Genomic DNA, 19,742 nt, shown 5'->3' on the forward strand with positions numbered 1-19,742 from the left:
TATTGTGAGAGGATTCAGTTTATACCAGTTTAAGAAGAGACGCAGGCTGCAGACAGTGTCAGTCACTTCACAATATGCATGTTGTTTAGTTACAGTATGTAGTTACAGTGTTCAGTGCCTAGTCATTTGTTTTCATTCTGTGGCCTCTTCCGCCCTCTAGCGGTGCTCAGAGAAACTGCAGCTACTTAAAGCTAGCTCTGTCCATGTCTTTTGTAACGCTCAAATGACTCTCTGCTGTTGCTAATGCAAACATCAATTATAAAACCCAAAACTGAGTACTAATTCACACATTTATTTCCAACATCACTTTTAACTGGAGGTTTAAAGTACTGTTGCATTAACTTCTCATTTGGCCATCACCTCAAGCTCTTCATTGCCAACTACAAAATTCAAGACTAGTGCTGTTTGGTCCTGGTACTGAATAGGCTTCAATATTTCATGTAAGTTTGATTGAAGTTAAAAAAGCCACAACTATTTTAATAATTTACAGCGTTATGTGCTGTCCCTCAAAGATAGAAAGGGTTTATAACCCAACCTCTGCATTTACAATGTTTAAATTACATTTCAATAAAGAGGAAAAACTGAAAGGACTGACCCATAATCACTGCAGGATTTAGCCCAAAGCCACAGTCATTGATTATTAAAATAACACAGAAGCTAGTGTGTTATTTTAAGTGTTCAACACATAAACTCTGTCAACCTTTTTTTTTTTTTTTTTTTACACATTCTTTTTTTTTTTCTCATCTTCTCAACTCACCCCTCCTGATAATATGCTAAATAAGAAATGTTGAAAACTGCCACTCTCCCATTTAGGCTGCAGTTACCTATTTACTTTTCACTGTGCTTTTATGGGGGGATCATACATCAAATTACACAGAAATAAAACTGTACTTAATTTCCTGGGAACAAATTAGAACCCTTTTCGAGACAAAGGACATTCCTTTGGTGATAGCTGGCTGTTCAACCCTGACCTGTGGGTGGCAGCAAAGCGCCGCCGACCATCAATAGTACCACAAAACACAACAGAAGAAGTGACAAGCCTGGCGGTTGGATAACTGATGCAGGGCAATGGGGTGAGTATCGTGAGATCTATCAACCGGTTGATCAAAAATGACCTGAAAAGTATTTGAATTAGCCGATATATAATTGAATTACACGCTTTAATTGGAAGTGTGTCATGTTCACTGCAGTTTCAGCGGAGCTAATCGTGACAGCTGCTGTCCGCCTACACAAAGCAGCATTTCTCAGACTCCCTGTTAGCCAGTTAGCTCCTAGCTAGCTGCCATCGTCAGTGATGTTACTGTAGCTTGGTAAGATGAGGTTATCGAATATGTCTTTCTTTTTTAACGGGCTAACGTTAACCTGTGAATGTCAGACGAATAAAAATGATGTTAACCATAGTTAGCCTTGCTGACGGTACACCAGTAACCGGGAGCTACCAGCGAGTGACAAAAATAATTATGCTAGCTTATTAAAATGTCATACTCGGGAGCATAACGTTAGAAGATATATATTTTTTTTTCTCAAGCAAGAGACTGCTGTGACATCAGCAGCTGGTAACGGTGAGGTACATTCACATAGACTGCCAGTTGAGTCCGTCCTACATTTCACTCAGCTGCATGAGAGACCTATTTTTATATTCCCTCTGGGTTCAGAAGACTCCATGGACAGTGGTCTCGCTATGTTTTTATGGGAACTAGAGTTTAACCTTAGAAATATTGTCTCAGGCTGTTCATGAAGCAATGCAGTTTAAAACAGTGTCTTTGTTAGAATGCAGGGGTAACCTTCAGACTGGCACTGCTGTGAACATATGCGGTGTATTTTAAATTAGCATAATTCAAGCTAAGTGTCTTCTTTTGCCAGTTGTGGTGCTGCAGTGCTTCAGTGAAATCCAATCCAGCTGATCATGTTTTATTTATTCATTTTGATCTGAGAGACCACATGTACAGTTGTACAGATGAAACTTCCACGGTAAACGTGATATCACAATATTATGCTTTTTATTACTGTGGAAGGTGAAGCCCCACTGTCAAGCCCGTAATGCTCAATCTGTGGACAAATAACTGAAACAGCAATATATAGAGCCTTTTACATACATTATGTGTATCTTTGTACCAAGGTCAGGCGGTATAATGAAGAAACAGCACTAACATACCCTCATACTGGGAAGTTTTAGTCCTATGATTTGTATTAAGTCATGTGCATCACTGTGATGTGTGTTGCCTTTATTGTTAATTATTGTCATGTTTATTGTCTTTATTTCTGAGACAAAGACAGATTCCCTGCCCTGATGGGACAATAAAGTTCTTTTTATTCTAGTCTATTCTTGATGCACTGTGGCAAAGCCTCGTGGGAGGTGTATTTATTGAATGACAACAAAACAATCCTTATTTCTTTCTTAAAAGGAGGAGGCATTCAACTTTCACTAGCAGGTACTGTACTGCTGTAGACCCACACAGAACATTGTACAGAGGTGCACATCTTCACAGCAATTTAGTTTTACTGCAAGTGATTCATGTATGATGTACGTCTCAGCTGGAGTGCTAATATAGTGCACACGGTAGTCTTTTCTGTTTGATGCCTCCCTCTCACTTGCCTTTCATGACGTTTCTTGCAACCCAGCCGTACCCCACTTTTCTTCTCCTCTTTCATTTCCCCTCATTAAACCCTCTCCTCCCTTCCTTCTCCAGTCTACCTGACTCTTGCTGACCTTCAGTGGCGATTGGCCCCCACAGCCATCTGTCAACATGCAAGGCTTCTACTCCAAGCTCGACTCCTCCCCGTCCTCGTCCCCGTTATTGGGGGTGGGCCTCGGGCGAGAAGGTGCTCCCGTACCTCTCAGCCTGGCTGTGGAGACGGAGAAAGCTCAGGCCCTCCTGCAGACATTCAGCTCCGCCTCTCTGCTGGCGTCGGCAGGACTCGGTATGTTCTGTGTGGTGGCGGACCACGCCCTCCAGCTGCCGGTCATCCAGCACCATCTGTGGCTGCGCGCTGCCTTGGACAACGCCACGCATGGATTGGTGGGGCTGTGGTCATGGGCAGTTGTTATTGGACTGAGGAAAAAGAGTGATTTGTATGAGGTGCTGCTGGCGGGTCTTCTGGCATCAATCATAGACCTGGACCACTTCTATATGGCTGGATCCCTGTCACTCAAGGTAAGACCTGCACCCTTATTGAGGGTTCTTCTGCATGTTAAATGAGTATAGAAATGTACCAAACATGGCAAATCTGCAGAGTGTGCAAACAGTCTACAAAGGTGTGGAACTAATACATACTAATTTTGGAGAGTCCATTTTTCTTTTCTGTATGGCCAGAGTTGTACAAGGCTAAAGCGCATTAAAAATGAAAATATAAAGTCTCTTCTTAAGGCTCACTTTTATCGTATGTTTTTTTTCTTAATCTGATCTGATCTTATTTGCTTTTATTGTATCTTTTTATTGTAAAGCAATTTGTAACTTTATTTATATGGCACCTTTCAAAAACAAAGTGATTATTATTATTATTATTATTATTATTATTATCTTTGCAGTCCATGTTTGCAATTAGTAGAGCGACAGTCAGCGTTTGCCCCTTTATCAGAGTGTGTAGGTGTTTGTGTAAGGATATCTTTGCCTGGCACCAACCATATTTCCTCGTAGAAAGATTCAGATTGTTTTTGAGACCATTGAGCACAGGTACTGAACGCTGACCACGCATCATCCTTCAACCAATTTAGGGCACTTGTGTGGCTTTGCTAAAGATATCATTTTTACTGAAAGCAGCTTTCCAAGGATACCAGTGAATGACGTCGCACTCCCTGTGTGTGTGTTGTCAACTGAGCTTCTCTTTTCTTTGTTTTGGTAACATGCACGCGAGTCCCTCCCTGCGAAACTGTTGGCTTTGAGGAGAGCGCTTTAACGGCTGGTTCTTTTCTCATCTAACGGGTGAATTAAGGATTTATTTGCGCCCATTTGTTTTGGTCTGGGATGCTGGTGCTCTAGTGCGACATTTAGTGGCTAAGAATGTTGCATACAGCTCCATTAATTGATCACTTGACCGCTCAAAGTTTTATAGAGCAGCAGTAATGTGTTTAGCTTTGTTTCCCAACTTGACACAAAACTGATGTGTGGGTGCAGAATTGATATTTGGAAGAAACAGCAGCAGTACAAGTAGCAATCCCATGAAGGGAAACATTTTTGATGATGGCTTTAAAAATCTGGCAGAAGTCATTGCTTGACACACTTCTGCTGAACTCCTGCAGCAAAGGACTTATAGTAATAATATTTGTAGATTGTGAAATGATATTATTCTGCTGAAGATCATCTTGCAGAATACTTACAGATAATTCCCTCTCCCCCTTTCCTTCCAGGCTGCAGTCTCACTCCCTCAGCGTCCTCCTCTACACTGTTCGTCTCTCATCCCCGTCCTCTGCCTCTCCCTCCGCTTCCTCATGTGGCTCGGACGCCTCAAAGATGCTTGGTGCTCCTTGCCGTGGATGCTTTTCATTTCCATGGTGACACACCACGTCCGGGATGCCGTGCGCCACGGCCTGTGGGTGTGCCCATTCGGCAACACGGCACCGCTCCCCTACTGGCTGTACGTCAGCACCACGGCGACGCTTCCTCACCTGTGTTCAGTGCTCATGTATCTGACAGGAACCAGGGATGTGATCTCCACCAAACACGGGGTGGCCATTGATGTTTAGACGATCTGGTATGGATCGCCCCTTGGCAAAAATGTTCTTAGCTGTTTGTAACAACTTTTAGATACTTGAAGTTACTGGGGAAAACATTTGTGGCACTTGAAAGATGATGCTGAAAGACAAACTTAAAACATGTGTTTTACAGCTTGGGTGAAGAGAAATGTTGGCTAAGAACGATGAGGACACTGTCACTGTATGATAATGGAAAACAAAAAAACCTTACAATTTCAATTTGGGTTTCCATGGATGGAGACATCTGTAAATTTACAAAAAATTAGCTTTTCAAAAAAAGAACGTTCCAGTATGAGTGCCAATCGTGGATTTTTTCCCCTGGTATTATGGAAATGTATCAGGATCCAGTTCACTTATCTGGAGAGTGATGCTTATCTCTAACAGCTGTCTCAAGTGTTTAGGGAGTGACCCTTTAAAGCTTTGACATATCGTTTTGCAGAGGCTTGCCTGCTATCTGTTCATCTACATATGAACGGATAGCATACATAAATCCTTATAAAGGGACCCGAGACTTGACCTCCAGCAGTCACAGCCATTTCTTGGCCCCTGAACTCTAACAAGTCATCACCTGTCTATCACGATACATCCTCATCAAGAACACTCAAGGAAAAGTCAACCAAAGGTCAACCACAGGCTGTATGACACTGGCATATTGTTATCAGTGTCACTTTCACCGTCAGTGCGTCCAGCAGTATGTTACCACCCTTAGTCCGCTGTGCATTTAAAATTGCTCATCTGCCATCGTAGTGAAATTTAATGTATTGTACATTGTAGAGTGAGTTTTAAATCACTAACACATTCCAGTGACAGATCCACAAAACAAACATGATCTTTGGCTGTTAACACCTACAATATCCAGCTGTCACCTCTCTGCCACTGCAGCAGACTCTCATTTTGCTGCTTGGATCAGCCTTATTGTCCAGTCAAAAACAACTTTTCCTATAGAAGCCAGAGTTTTCAGTGCCAACCATGTCCAGCAGTGGTTATGGATCAGGATATGTAACCTGGTGGTATTTCTTGTTTGTTTGTCGAATGTGCAGCATCTTGGCATGGCATTGTTGGATTTAGCCGAGAAAACATCTTTATTCTTAAAACGAGTGGCAACAGTAAAACCTGGTTAAGCTGTTGCTGTAAAAGTTTGGATTAACTGCTCAGGCACGGATTTTAGTTTAATCCAAAGCACCAGTTCTGTTGGTTGCACTTGCATGACTCAACCTGGGAAGTGAAAAGTATTCCACTTTTAAGAGGTACTGTGCTGAAGATGCTGTACAAATGACAGAAAACTGCTTTTATTTGGACAGTTTCAAACAGGAAAGTCCACGCAGTGTTATTTACATTTACAGATTTAGCTCAGTAGTTGCAGATGGTGAATGGTGAAATGATTTTGTATTTTAAAGTCAGCGATGGGTGTATGGTGTCCCAAGTGACCTCTCTTATTTTACACCACACATAGAAAGGATAAGGGAACTGGAAATATGCTGGATATTTATTTTTGAAGTTTTCAACATTCGTTCATGATTTGTTCAATAGTGTGTCAGTAATATCTTCATATTACTTATTGATATTTACGGAAATGGAAAATGGAAAAAAAAATGTAATTGCTGCATTAACTTGCTGTATATTGTTCCACTCAGTTTTTTTTTTTTTTTTTTTTTTTTTGTAATGCTACTGTAATTCAATGACTGATACAGTCTACAGGCTGAAACTCCCTGTTGGCTTTTCAGTGGTGAAACCAAGACTTACAGAAGAACATGGACTGTTTATTTGAACTATTTATCACACATGAATAATAATATCATCCACTAAGACACAGAACATGTAGAGGTAGGAAGGAGAAAGTCAGCAGTATTCTTTACTATATTTTAAATGATGCATAATAGTATGTTGTAATAGAGTGGATAGTGGATTTAATAGGTTTTAGGAACATTCTAGTTATTTGAATGTAATTTACATGCTTTGAGTATAAAAGGGATGATGGACTCGTGCATCTGGGAGAAGTTTGCCCTCAGAGCTTTCTGCCAGAAAGCCTTACTACTTGGTTAAGGCTAGGAAAAAAAGAAAGGCACAAAGCCTTTCTGCTAGAAAGCCCTGAAGGCAAACTTCTCCCACATGCTGGACTCAAGAGGTTTCTAACAGTCTGCTTCTATCTTTTTGAACTGGGATAGATTTAAGTTTATGGTGAAGACATAATCACAGTATTCTCAAATATCAGCCACAACAAATATTTTAATTTCTATCAGAGTTTTTTATTTATTGAAATTGTTTTTGTTTTGCTGCTGGTGATTAAAGTTGTAGTGATGCTTGTTGTCCACTAGGCAGCTGCAGTGAGCTATAGGGAATCACAGTTTGTTCATTTGGAACTAAGCAGGTCCTAAAGTCTGAGAATTGCACAGTGTGTTATAGAACAAAAAGTCCTGGTACATATGACTTTAGCTATATATTTTCAGTTGTTTGGGTGTGTTAGTCGTTTTGTTTTGCTGCTGTTGCACTATTTGTGTTTTAATTATTTTGGAAATATTTCCCTTTTGAAAGGTATAAAGAATGGATTGGAAACTATATTGAAAACACTGTACTACACCTACTTAACACCGACTTCACTGAAAGTGAATTTTAGAAAGAAAAGGCTACACGATGGCTGCCGTCCCATTTTAGTTGCCTGTGTAATTTTCAGTAAAACATCTCTTTTGCTGCTGTTTACAATGTGACCTTCAATAATGCAATATTATGTTGAATTTTGCACATTTTAAGTTTGTTTGAATTTCATTTTGTATGACAGTTTGGATTTCAATAGTAAGAAAGTATAGATAGTAACAAGATAGTTTTAATGTAGTGTTCTTTTTATCTCAATAAAATATATCCTGTGTATATATATTCTGTTTGTGCATCAGTACATGTTGTATATTTGCTCTAGTAAACAGTATAGGAGTTCCTCAGGTATACTGTATCAAAATTATTACGATAGATTAGATGATGAGTAGAAAAAGTGACAAACATCGGGTTTGCTGTCAGCTGTTCAGCATCGGGACTCTTTCTCAACTCACCACTTGTCTTGACATTAAGCAATTGGAGAGATTGCTTAATGTCAGTACAAGAATCTAGCATAAAAAAGGCAGCGAGACTAATTTCTACACTGACAGCGCCCTCGGCACAAACATGGCTAATATGGCAAATATGACATTTGACTCTTCTTTTCAGCTAATAGTTATTGGAGGGAGAATGGGTGTTAATGTATGTTAAGTAGTAGGGAATGTGCTTTTTAGTACGGCCCTTTGAGATCTGTTGTTCTCGCGGCTTCAGAAAAACAATCCAGCACCATGCAAAAAGTAAACATTAAGTTCTTATCAGTATTTAAGGTATTTCATTTAATTTTAGCAACAATGATAAGATGTGCCATTAATGTCTTAATGGAGTTTTATGAAGGGAAAAACAAACTTGCTGTATATTTGTTTTATATTTGAACGTGTGTAGATTGGTTGGTAGCCCTTTAGAGGTTAAAACTAGAACTTTGGAAGAAGAAGAAATAATAAAATCATACACATACTTAGTTCAATGCTGACATTACTGCGTTAGTTAACTGACTTTGACTCCTCGCATACCCACTTGCGCTAATGTTACCCTGAGGTTTTGCATGTCTCTGGTGAACAAATGAAAAGTTGAATTCATTAGCTATAAAGCATCACCTTTACTCAGTTCAACACACTCAGGGGTTTTGCTCCTCCAGCCTAACTTGGTCTGGTATGGCTAGCAGCGCATGGTGGCTAATGTTAGCAAACTTTATGACTCCTTTGTTATGCTAAATGTTAGCATGTCGTGGATAAACATTTAAAGTAAAATAAAGAACACATCTCTGGCTACATCTGGCTCTTGAGAAATAAAAGGCCATTTAATGTGCCATTTAAACTGCCGCTAAGCAAAAGTTACATAGCCTCACTTATCTGGACTTGAGAGCATGTGGTGCTGCACTTCAGCAGAGTACTTGTATTGGTTCTCTCTCTCTCAAAAGACATTGTGCTGAGTTGTTGCCTCTAATTGGGAATATCCTGAATACAGCAGGAAGAAAGCAGTTGGCCCGAGTCAAGAGTTGCCGTTCCACTGCACGAAGCTACATGAAATCAGTGTTTTCACTGCCTTCTCTATTGTCCTCAGGGCTGAAAATGTGCTTCCATGATTCTGAATGTATTGTCCACAACCACACCAGCACAAGGCATTGGTGTACACCGACGGTTATTCAGAAAAACAGCGAAGAATTTCTCAGCAGAGGTTTCCTCATCTACAAAGACGAGGAAGTGGTCCACCTCGCATCAATGACGACCAGCAGAACAATAAAGAATATACTCCTGTAATTTCGAAACTTTGAGCATGAAGACGCTAAAGCTTGCATGACAACATGTTTACCATATGGGAAGTGGAGCCAGAAAACCAAGGCAATTTCCTTCCAGTTGTACATCTTAAAAGGCCCTTTCACAAAGGCAACAAAAGCCGGCTTGAGCATTTGGGATTCATCAGACAGTGTCACAATCAGATAATGGAAACTTTCTAAAAGAGACTGCAACAGGAAGCAACAGACTTTAGGGGAAATGTGGTCAATTTTTTGAGATGCACAAACAAACAATTCTAACAGCGTGAGAAAGAGAAGGCCGATCCTCTCCACTACTGGCTCATTTGTTCAGAGTAATTGCATTTTTTAAAAATGTTTTGGACATCAGACAGATGGCATTCATCACCACCGTTACAACCAACCAATAGAGAAGAAGCAGATAAACAAACTTGGTTCTGATGAAAACACAGGTGCAGTGTCAGAAGAATTGAAGATATGGAAGAAAAGCTTGTGAACCATGAGTTAGAGATTACCAAAATACCCAGAAAACCCCAGAAGCTACAAGTGTGATAAAATAGTATTTATTTCACATACAAGGAGAGCGAGAAAAAAAAAAAAACAGCTTATGGTGATATCTGTCGTACACATAAAGTACTATGTACATCTGAGAATGGATGCCTGAGTGTAATTTGAGTTATAAGAACTAAAACCAACAGGCTCCATCTGCTATCACATACTGCAGAGGAACATAGAAAGACTGAGACTATCACAAATCTGTCCACAAAAACAGAGAAAACACCACTAGAGTGAAACAGAAAGGTGGCAATTGATCGCTACACACTATACTGAAAGAAAATCACGTTGAATCTCAAAAACAAGATGGACAGTGTGAAAAACAGTCACTGATACTGCACATGGCCCACATAAAATTCTATCTGATGGATGGTTTATAAAATTTGACCTAGCAAAGTGTCTGTATCATAAAAATATTTTTAACTGAGAGAAAAAATTAATTTCAGATTTTTATTTTGCTGTTTAGATTGGAAAAATATGATCTTTGTTACCTGTGAAACCCAGCATTTACATCAAAATGTCTCTCCTCATGACAGTTCTAGCACACTGTTGTTTTACAGTCATGCTGTATTAAACAGCATATACAGTATTTAAGTTGCAATGAGTGAGCAGGTACCAGGTTCATTATCTCAATTAAAGTCACTTCAACAAGACCTTGAAGGCCTGGAAAAGCATGAAAAAATTCATTTAATATCCAGGTACTGAAAGAACTGACAAGCTGACATTAAGGGAAGGGAGCACTATTTTGAGGTAATATGATAAAAAACAAATACTTACATTCATTCATTACTGGCCCATCCATTGCCACTTAACAATTTTCAAATCCAGTTTAAAAGAATGAATAACGGGTGTAATTTATATTTTTTTTTAGGTTTTGTTAATAGAACATTTTGCTGCATGTACATTTTTTAGCTCTAAAAATTCAGATAGTGGCTCACACCCATCTGGTTTCTATCTACACACATTTTTTCTCCAATTTAAACAGAAAGTAAAAGATCAGCTGTCGAATATTATTTGAAAATGAAACTGTTTAACTTTCTTTGTGAATGTTGCCACAGGAATTTAAGATGAGCTGAAAAAAACCCCAACTAATTTGTCGTTCATCTGACTGCAAAGAAATGAATAAAACTGAACACTAGTAAAGCAAGTTGGATGAAGACGAATTCAGTAAACACGTTGTCCATACAGTAATCGTACAGTAACACAGCTTCATATAACTGGGTAGAAAGACACAAATACACAATGCTGGGAAGGTTCTCTAGACATGGATTATCCTCAGTCACTAATACTAATTTCTGTGGGAATCTCCCTTCAGTCACTTTGTTATCTGGATTTACTGATTCTACACAAACCATCTATTGACTGAATATTTATTGCCATTTGCTATGATTAGATTCCTTGTAAGAAATATCTTTTTTTTCCCAGTTAAATCAAATGCACATCGTTTTGTTTAATGGGTTTCAGAATTGAATTATACATAAGAGCTATAAAACTGCTATTAACTGCTAATGTGTCGATTACAAATGAACACAAGACTGAGTTAAACCATGTCTGTGAAACTATCCCAAAGAATGTTTTTTTTCTCTACATATAAACATCACTTATAATAACATACATGTAATGTATTTTTTAAAGTGTGATATACAACAATATACAAAAATGCTTCAACTGGATCCATGCATAATATGTGGAGCTAGCTTGCAAGAACATACAGTTGTCAAACTGGAAAAAAGTTTGACATAGATGCACCTTGTGCTTCTGATACAAACTACACAGTTAGTCAATCAATCAGCTGATCAACTGATAACTACACAGCTTTGGATCAACAGAATATAAGCACCAGACCAACAGACACTAAGAAAGAAAGAAAAATATATTTTTTAATGCAAGCGCCCTACTCAAGAAGAGCCTTTTGCTTCCATCTGTTGCAGACAGTTAGTCAGGACACAAGTTTTGCAGGCGCAAGTGTCAAAAGCAAAACTTAGCCAGATATGCTGTCCTAGAGGTATTTGGAGCTTTTCATACGGTTAGCACTGGCCACCCAGAAATCATTCATTTTCCACGAGTCGGTGGGACGTGAGACACGAGTACAGTGAGCGAGAGTCGCTCTTGTCGATCAGTCGTGTTCGTGCTTATCTCATGTTCACACCCACCAACCAACATGCTCTGATTCAGCTACATAACCTCATAAACTCTTTCATGAGATAACTGACCAATTGGTGAAGGCTTGGCTGGGAAAACAGCAGTCTGCTGATTAGTCAGTCACAGGAGATGGAGACATTCTTGCCATGTAAAGTGAGACTAGTACAATCACTATGTTCAGCTGCACCAACCCTTTGTTGCAGCTGTCCATGGCTGCCGTTTCTGTGGTTGCTTTGAGTCAATGCCCCACTTAACTTTACAGTTTGCCTCAAAAAATGTAAAATATCGTCACCATACCAAAACTCCTCATCAGCATTAATTCTAATTTACTGTAGGGTAAGCTTACTGCTGCATACTGTTCCTCTGTTATTTAATGTGATCTACAGGAACATATGGCGCTGAATGTTTCCATAGTAACTGTCCACAAACCATTTCATTTCTGTCCCCATTATCTGAGGATGTGGTGATGGCAGCAGTGATTGTAAGAGCCCACTTGCCATGTGAAAAGAATCCCATGTCAAAGTTATTGTGAGTTGCACTAGTGAACTTCCAGCCCTTTCTACATCCATTTTCATTCCCATTTGACCTACAGTAGCGCTGTCTGGGACACACCCAAATGTCTGTGCGACCTGTTCATGAGAGTTTCCCAAAGGACTTTTAGGTGAGATAATTATTTCTCTAATTACTTTGATGGAAAACAAAGGGCTTAAAAAACTTTTAGCTAGCTATCTTTATCCCCTAATATAAATATACCAGCTCATTAGCATACACTTCTACCTTCTTTTTAAACGGCTTTTTTTCATTACCTTTTTTTGTGTTACTGATTTCTAATTTAATACATATAGCCTAAACTGATTACTAATATTGGTGAACTTTAATTGACTTTAGGGTCTAGTTAAAATATGCCTCTTATTGCATTGTTATTCCACTTAGCTGCAGGTGCTATCAGTCTCACCAGAGATGAACCTGGCTGACTACCAACTTTCATGGAACACTGTGAAGTCTTATCAAGTTAAAAAAAAAAAGGGGTACTTAGGGACTTTATTGGTGTAACAATGGCCAAGTGCTGAAAGTCGATCACTCTCTTAGTCGATCGACAACAATTTTGATAATTGTTTCAATGATAAGAAAGTGCCAAATATTTGCCAGTTGCAGCTTCTCAAATGTGAGGATTTGCTGCTTTTCTCAGTTTTATCATTGTAAATGAAATATCCTTGGCATTGTCAGACAAAATAAGTAATCTGAAGATGTCACCTTAACCTTTTGTTCTCTATTTTCTGACATTTAATAGAAAAAATAATCGACAGATTAATTGATAATGATCTAATTGTTAGTTTCAGTCCTACAGTGGACACTGTCATATTACACATGTATTTTAAATGCAAAACAAACAGTATATAATGTAAATCAGAAGCGAGACCCTAAAATATTATTATACTGTTCAACTATTGGTGAGCCACAAAGATATTGTCCCATCCTGATTTTAAAGAGTGAAACTTCTCACTTTGCTGCAGTGACATACAGGTGTACTCCAGGACTCTGTGACATCACTGCTGGGTGTGGTTACAGGTGCAACAAAGCACAATTCTGACCACACCCATCAGTGGTGCTGGGTGTGTCCAGTGTTGAAACCTTCAACCACAGAGGGCGGCAAAGCGCTGCTTTTCAGCCTGGTGTTGTTACTCTTTAAAAGTTGGATGTGGGAATTTTAGGAATGAAATCAGATTTGTCATCTACTCCGATAACAAACAAATTAGGCTGTGTTTGACTTTTATCTCTAAATGGACAGACATTGTTTAATCTCTTAAATAAATGCTTACATATAACCATTTTCAAAATGGACTTTTAAGTCTAGACAAGACAGCTGAATATCTATGATTTAATATTCTCTAGCTAGCTAAGTATCTATGTCGTGGCATAATGCTGGTGGTTTGTGAAAGGCCAGGATCTTTCTTATCTCTCTCATTCTCTCTTTCTCCCCATGTGTGCCTTTCATTCACACATTCAGGAACAGTGGATGGATGGACAGAAAGAGGTATAACAAAAGAAACAAAAGAACACCTGTACTAAAGACATTAGACAACAAAACAAGCATATCATGCAACATAAAATCACCTGTCATAAATGAAATAAAGTCTAGATAACCCTGCCAAACCTGGACCTTATTCTCCATGTCCATCCCTCAGGTCAGGAGCCAGTAACAGGTTGCGTCCTGCCCCTCAGCTGAGACCATAATGCCCGTAGTTGCTGCTTTGGCATCAGATGCACACAGAGACTGGCAGAAGTTATGCTTCCTTCACAGCGTTGAGTCGGTCGGTCAGTCGATGTAATAACGGACGCACATTAATTTGTTACTTCTCACAATGAATCTCAAAAAAATAAAAGAATGTGAGTTCTGGGTGGGAGGAAAGAGGCAAGTTGTCCCAGAAAAAATCTTCACCTTCCCACAAAAAAAAGCCTATGTTCTCCTGTTTGGCAGCTGCACGTCCTGTCCTTACTTTGCATGAAAGTTCAAAAGTAAAAAAAAATAAAATAAAAGTCACTCCTCTCCAAAACAAGTTGTGGAGTCAGTCCAACTGAAGCAGCATTAGATTTGAGTGAACTCAAATGTCCCGATGCAGTGTGGCTCCTACAGTCCGCTGAGGAGTGAATTGCAGTGAAGTTGCTGAAGTGAAATTTAAGAAACAGAGTAGGGTCTGATTTCCCTGTCTGCTGATGCATTATGGGTAGTGCAGTTAGATGTGACCACTGAATATGTCCAGGGAAATCTTGCAAAATGTACCCTTCAGTCAGCTTTTATATACTGGGCAACTCTACCCTACTCTGCAAAGTTCCTTGTATAGGTTTGTCCCTGTTGTCCTTGATCCTGGATGGACTCTGGCTGATGCATTCTGGTTAATGTAGTTAAATATGGACAGCCAGCATTCTACAGTGGTAAAGGCAGAGGCTGACTCTTGGGAGGAGCCCTAGAACGGGCTGACTAGGAGAAGATGCTTGAAATCAACCTGAGAAGAGAAGACAAAAGAACAGAGGAGAAGAGGAAAGATGAGAAGAGAAGAAAGAAGAGGAGCAGAGAGGAAAAAGAGGAGGAAAGAAGAGAAGAGCAGAAGAAAAACTGAAAAGAAGTTGATGAAAAAAGCAGAGAGGACATGAAGGAGAGTAGAATGGAGGAAAGAGAAAAGGCAACTTTAAAAAAAACATGAATAAATCAATGTAAGTAAGCACTGCCTTGAAAGCACATATTTAAATAACAGAGCTGGATGGGAGATATGTAGGCATACTTAGAGGGTTATAATCTGTGTGTGTATGTTAGGCTTATAATCACAAGTTGGCTGGCTATCTGAAGGGTTGTCTGAATGTTGTTTATAGCAGCACTTTGAACCATTTCAGTTCTTACTAAGGCAGCGCTTTGCTATTTTCTTCTCACTGGCTTGGCTCCCATTTGAGGGCATTTTGTGGTAGTCTTATAAATCTGAAAGAGGTGACACTTAATTAGGATTTTAATTAGCTTCGCCACAGAGGCTGTTTGCCATGCAGAGGTCTAAAACTATCTGCCAAACAAGCTAAGAACACAAACAACCACGTGTGGCCATCAGTGAGAATGCGACATATTCACAACAACTGCAATAATGTTGTGACAAATGTAAGAGGGAATTTAAATCTGACACAAAATACTTTACCTTACAAAGATAAGTGAGCCTGCTTTACACTTTTTTTTAAACTTAAAACTCAAAACAAACCTAAAACGCTTAAGATGAAACAATGTCTGCGTATATGTGTGTGTCTCACATTAGATTGGCATGGACTTCATCTTAACCATAGATGTGAGTTCCTGTTTGGTCACATGATCGCGCCGCCTCTGCCTCACCCTGGAAATAAAATACAATAAGTTAACACCAACCAAAAACTTGCCAGGCTTGGCCAGGCACTCAAAGAGAAAGAGAGACCACACAACTGTGGCCTGTGAATGTGGGATGTGTGTGTGTGTGTGTGTGTGTGTGTGTGTGTCTTACCACACGACAAAGATGAGGGAAAGGACGGTGGTGAGGATGACCACGGAGAACAAAACCAGCAGAATCACCAAACCCAAATTACCTTCATCCTCATGTACAGGAACTGAATGGGGAGAGAGAGGAAGAAAACAACATGGGGGGGTCAACAAAACAAGCAGGGTGGGTGATACAGAGAAAGAGAGTGTTAAAGCAACAGAGGAGAGTTGAATCAAAGATGAAAGGTTGGAGAGTAAGATTAGAGGAACAGATACATGATAGAAGAAGCAGATGTCAGAGTGTGCTGAAAAAAAGAAAATAAAAGTTGAAAACCAAAAACAAATATAGTTAAGGAAGAAGATGGACAAGAAGACATAATGTAGAAACACAGTTCACACATCTGTGGATCACTGTCTTGTCATAGCTCATTAACAAAAGCAAAACCTGTTAAAAATATTGTGTGTTTGTGTGTGTCTGAGACAAAAAGAGAGAAATTAGTTGTAAATAGTGGTATATGCGTGTCCTCTGATTTAATTACTCTCTGGTGAGAAGTTCATTTTAAATCTGCCATTATAGCTTTCACACAAACATGCATTCATCATACTGAGAGGAGTAAACAACTCTCTTTCAAAGCAAAAGAGTACAGCACAGACACACGCATTATAGAATGTGCTTGGTATTTAGAGATTAAAAGATGATTTATGAGCACATCTGCAAATGACAGTGGAGACACACACACACAGAAGAAGACATCTGGTTCCCAGCAGACCAGCTAAAAGAAATCTCACAGTGAGTTTCAGCCTATACTCTACTGCCAAAACTGTGTGTATTTGTCTGCTTGTGTATACTGTATATGGGTGTGTGAGTGTTTACAAGTGTATACTTGCTGTGTGCATCTTGCATGTGTATATTTTAGATGTGCATGCTTGCGAGTGTAGGCTGTTTTTTAACTGTGTTTTTGCCCATGTATATGTGAGCTGCTATGTGCTATGCTAACTTTTCATCCAAAGCACATACTGTAGAGAACATAATACCCTGCAGGTACAATTTACTGCAGTTATATGTAATTTGGTGATGAAGCCCGGCACAAGGTACTTGCACTGTTCTATCTAGAGTATAATAACAGTAAATAATGCCTTATTGCTGCATTAATGACTGATGTGGCCTCTTGATGCTGCCAAAAAATGGGGTACAAATAAACTCGTCCTGCTGTTTGATTAGCAAGGATTCACTTAGTTCACCTTATTAGGCTCAAACCCAGACTGAGGACATACAGTATACTGCTGTGATTGTAAACAAGTTAGTAGTAATACTAGCAATGAAAGCAGTAGTAGATGTAAACATAGCAGTAATAATTACAGTAATAGTAACAGTAGTAGAGTATCTGTACTTTTGGCAGTAGTAGTAATTGTAGCAGCTTTGGTAATTGTAGCAGAAACAACTGTAGTGGAAGAAGTAGCAGAATCATAATAGTAATGACAGTAATTGTACTACTGTTGAGCTACAACATAAGCAAATGCAGTAATGGTGTTGCTACTGATAACAATCACATTGCAATTATCATTTGAAGTATCATAGGAGTCTTACGGTGTGCCTTAGCAGTGGAGGTTTCAGGTTTTGTGTTCAAAGGAAAAAAAAATCTTTCCTCTGGCAGGATATCCTCTTCAGGTTCAGGGGTGGTGTAGACTGTAGTACAAACAAACACACACACACACACACACACACACACACACACACACACACACACATTATAGGCATTTATATAAGTGATTAACAATGAATATGCACAAAGTTTGTTGTTAAAGGCTCACTGAAAATCATTCCATGTTGTGTAAGGATGTGAAAACCTTAGTAGTGGCAATTCTTTCTACGTAGGAGTCAGTCAGTCAGCTTTATCTCGCCTACAGTAAATTCAGAATGCAGCAACAACACTCCTCACGGGTACCTTGAGGAGAGATCACATGTCTCCCTCACTGCCCTCCCTTCACTGGTTACCAGTGAAATACAGAACTGATTAGACCCAACTCTTTTCTTTTGCTGTTTTGACAGTCATTACGAAGACATGACAGATCACCCTCTGTTTTTGTTTTTCATCTGTTATCTGTGCAACATGCAGGGCTGCAACTAATGATTATTTCGATTAATCTGCAGATTATTTTCTCGATTAGTCTTTTGGTCTTTAAAATATCAGAAAATAGTAAAATAAAATGTCCATTCCACTTTCACAGAGTTCAAGGTGACGTCTTAAAATGTCTTGTTTTGTCCGACCAACTGTCCCAAACACAAAGATATCCAGTTTGCTACACTATTAAGACAAGCAAAAACAATAAACTTCCACACTTGAGAAGCTGGAACCAGGATTTTTGGACTTTTCTGATTAATAGGTTATCAAAATACTTGCTGATTAATTTACTAGTAATCCATTATTTAACTAATCGTTGGAGCTCTAGCAACATGCCTATTGTGTTTTCATACTTTTATCCATGATACCTTTATTATGTTCGTCTATTTATGTGATCGGACTGTGTCATCTCTCTGTAAAGCATATTTGTCCACATTTGTCACTTTTAAATGTGCTCTAAAAATAAACTGACTTGACTAATAATTTAGAAATGATCATCTTGTGAATTTTCTTTCTGACCTTCCCAGGGCCTGGCGAGAAGCAGGGGACTCCATTCGCTCCACTGGCCTTCAGAGTTCACCCCATCCCGGGCTCGAACCTGAACATGGTGGAGGTAGCCAGCCAGGGCGTCAAATATCACGACTGGACTCTCCTCAGAGTAAATCTGATTGATGGTGAAAGAGATAGGACAGGGAATTAGAGCACAAGAAAATAACAGTGAACAGGAAGAAAAGCTGATGAGAAATGATTTGATGAGAAATCAGCAAAACATTAAATTAATTGATGGGATTTATTGTAGGATTTAATGAAACCACATTTTAAACTTAAGTACTTCATGGTGCTCATGAGGCATGATTTCTGGTGGAGACGGGGGGGGGGAATCATTATACCCCATCATTTTTGTTTCAATCCCATGTTCTTTCTTCTTTTTAGTAGTATTTATTTTCTGTGACTGGCTTGGGTTACAAAAATAACCACCAAGGTTGTTTTTGTTTGTGACCAACCACAGTAAGTAAATAAATGTACATAAGTTTAGTTTCAATTGCTGGTAAAATGTGAAAATGTGAGAAACTACAGCCTGTATTCAGTGTATTAGTTTGACGAGATGCTCAGAGTTAAATCCAGACTGCGCCCCCATCAACACTGAAATGAAATGACCTTCGGCCTTGCTTACTAACCTCTGACCAGTATATAGAGCCTTGTGGCCTGTATCTGATATGAAACACAAGGGGGAAAGCAACATGCAGCGGCCAGGAAGAGGGAAAGTTCCACGAGACGATCAGCCTCTTTGGATAGCCTTCTAGCTCCTTCACCAATACTGACTCTGGAGGGTCTGGTTTCACTGCAAAGAAAGACAGATAGAAAGAAAGAAAGTAAGATTTAGCCACAATTATTTCCACTATGGTTGGCATACTATTTAAAAGACCATTAGACACAATTTAGAGTACAAGAGGGCAGAATGTAACAAAGCAAATCAAAGCACCTGTTCAGACATAAATGCATGATTTCTTCAACTGGTTTGCTTTTAGAACCAGACTTTTTTTTTTTTTTTTTAGTTGCTGTTGTTTCTCTCTCGGATGAATGACCTAGTGTAGCCATATTTGCAGCTTTAAGGAATATATAGTGAATCCAACTTTAATTCAAAAAGTGCTTCATTAAATTACCTTTTTTTATGCCTATATCACCTTGCTATTACTAGAACTATCCATCCCACAGACTCTTATCTCTTTATTTGTTTTTTACCACACTTCATACCACTGTGACAAAGAGAATGTAAAGGTTAAGAAAAAACTGAGGAACATCTAACAGGTACACCAGCCGCTTTAAAGACTTTTGAATGGCTCTGCTCAAGAGCAACAAGAACGTCATGCAGACAGAGAAGCAGCAAAACAAAGTTAATTGAGT

At 39.2% G+C, this 19,742-nt stretch overlaps 2 protein-coding genes across 4 annotated transcripts in view; one reads left to right on the top strand and one right to left on the bottom strand.

The window, feature by feature from the left end:
- The first annotated feature begins 955 nt into the window (after positions 1 to 955).
- On the top strand, positions 956 to 7,562 carry tmem267 (transmembrane protein 267). 2 transcript variants are annotated; one of them, XM_044175507.1, is made up of 3 exons: positions 956 to 1,073; positions 2,691 to 3,155; positions 4,349 to 7,562. In XM_044175507.1, the coding sequence occupies exons 2-3, from the start codon at positions 2,748 to 2,750 to the stop codon at positions 4,682 to 4,684; spliced, it is 744 nt and encodes a 247-aa protein (XP_044031442.1). In that variant the 5' UTR covers positions 956 to 1,073; positions 2,691 to 2,747; the 3' UTR covers positions 4,685 to 7,562. The 2 variants fall into 2 exon arrangements, with proteins under 2 accessions (XP_044031442.1, XP_044031443.1); XM_044175508.1 differs by lacking the exon at positions 956 to 1,073 and adding an exon at positions 1,098 to 1,310.
- A 2,014-nt stretch (positions 7,563 to 9,576) lies between these two features.
- il11ra (interleukin 11 receptor, alpha) overlaps positions 9,577 to 19,742 on the bottom strand; it is a 51,501-nt gene continuing 41,335 nt past the window's right edge. Inside the window, exons 7-12 of one of the 2 annotated variants that reach the window (XM_044175500.1) lie at positions 19,016 to 19,179; positions 18,357 to 18,501; positions 17,303 to 17,401; positions 15,740 to 15,842; positions 15,516 to 15,595; positions 9,577 to 14,841 (exon numbers count right to left, since the gene is read on the bottom strand). In XM_044175500.1, coding sequence (XP_044031435.1) covers positions 15,517 to 15,595; positions 15,740 to 15,842; positions 17,303 to 17,401; positions 18,357 to 18,501; positions 19,016 to 19,179 — 590 coding nt within the window. In that variant the 3' untranslated portion in view covers positions 9,577 to 14,841; position 15,516. The remainder of the gene's footprint in view (positions 14,842 to 15,515; positions 15,596 to 15,739; positions 15,843 to 17,302; positions 17,402 to 18,356; positions 18,502 to 19,015; positions 19,180 to 19,742) is intronic. The other variant, XM_044175499.1, reaches the window with a different exon arrangement.

The sequence above is a fragment of the Siniperca chuatsi genome, linkage group LG18 (genome assembly GCF_020085105.1).
Source record: "Siniperca chuatsi isolate FFG_IHB_CAS linkage group LG18, ASM2008510v1, whole genome shotgun sequence".
Lineage (NCBI taxonomy): Eukaryota > Metazoa > Chordata > Actinopteri > Centrarchiformes > Sinipercidae > Siniperca > Siniperca chuatsi.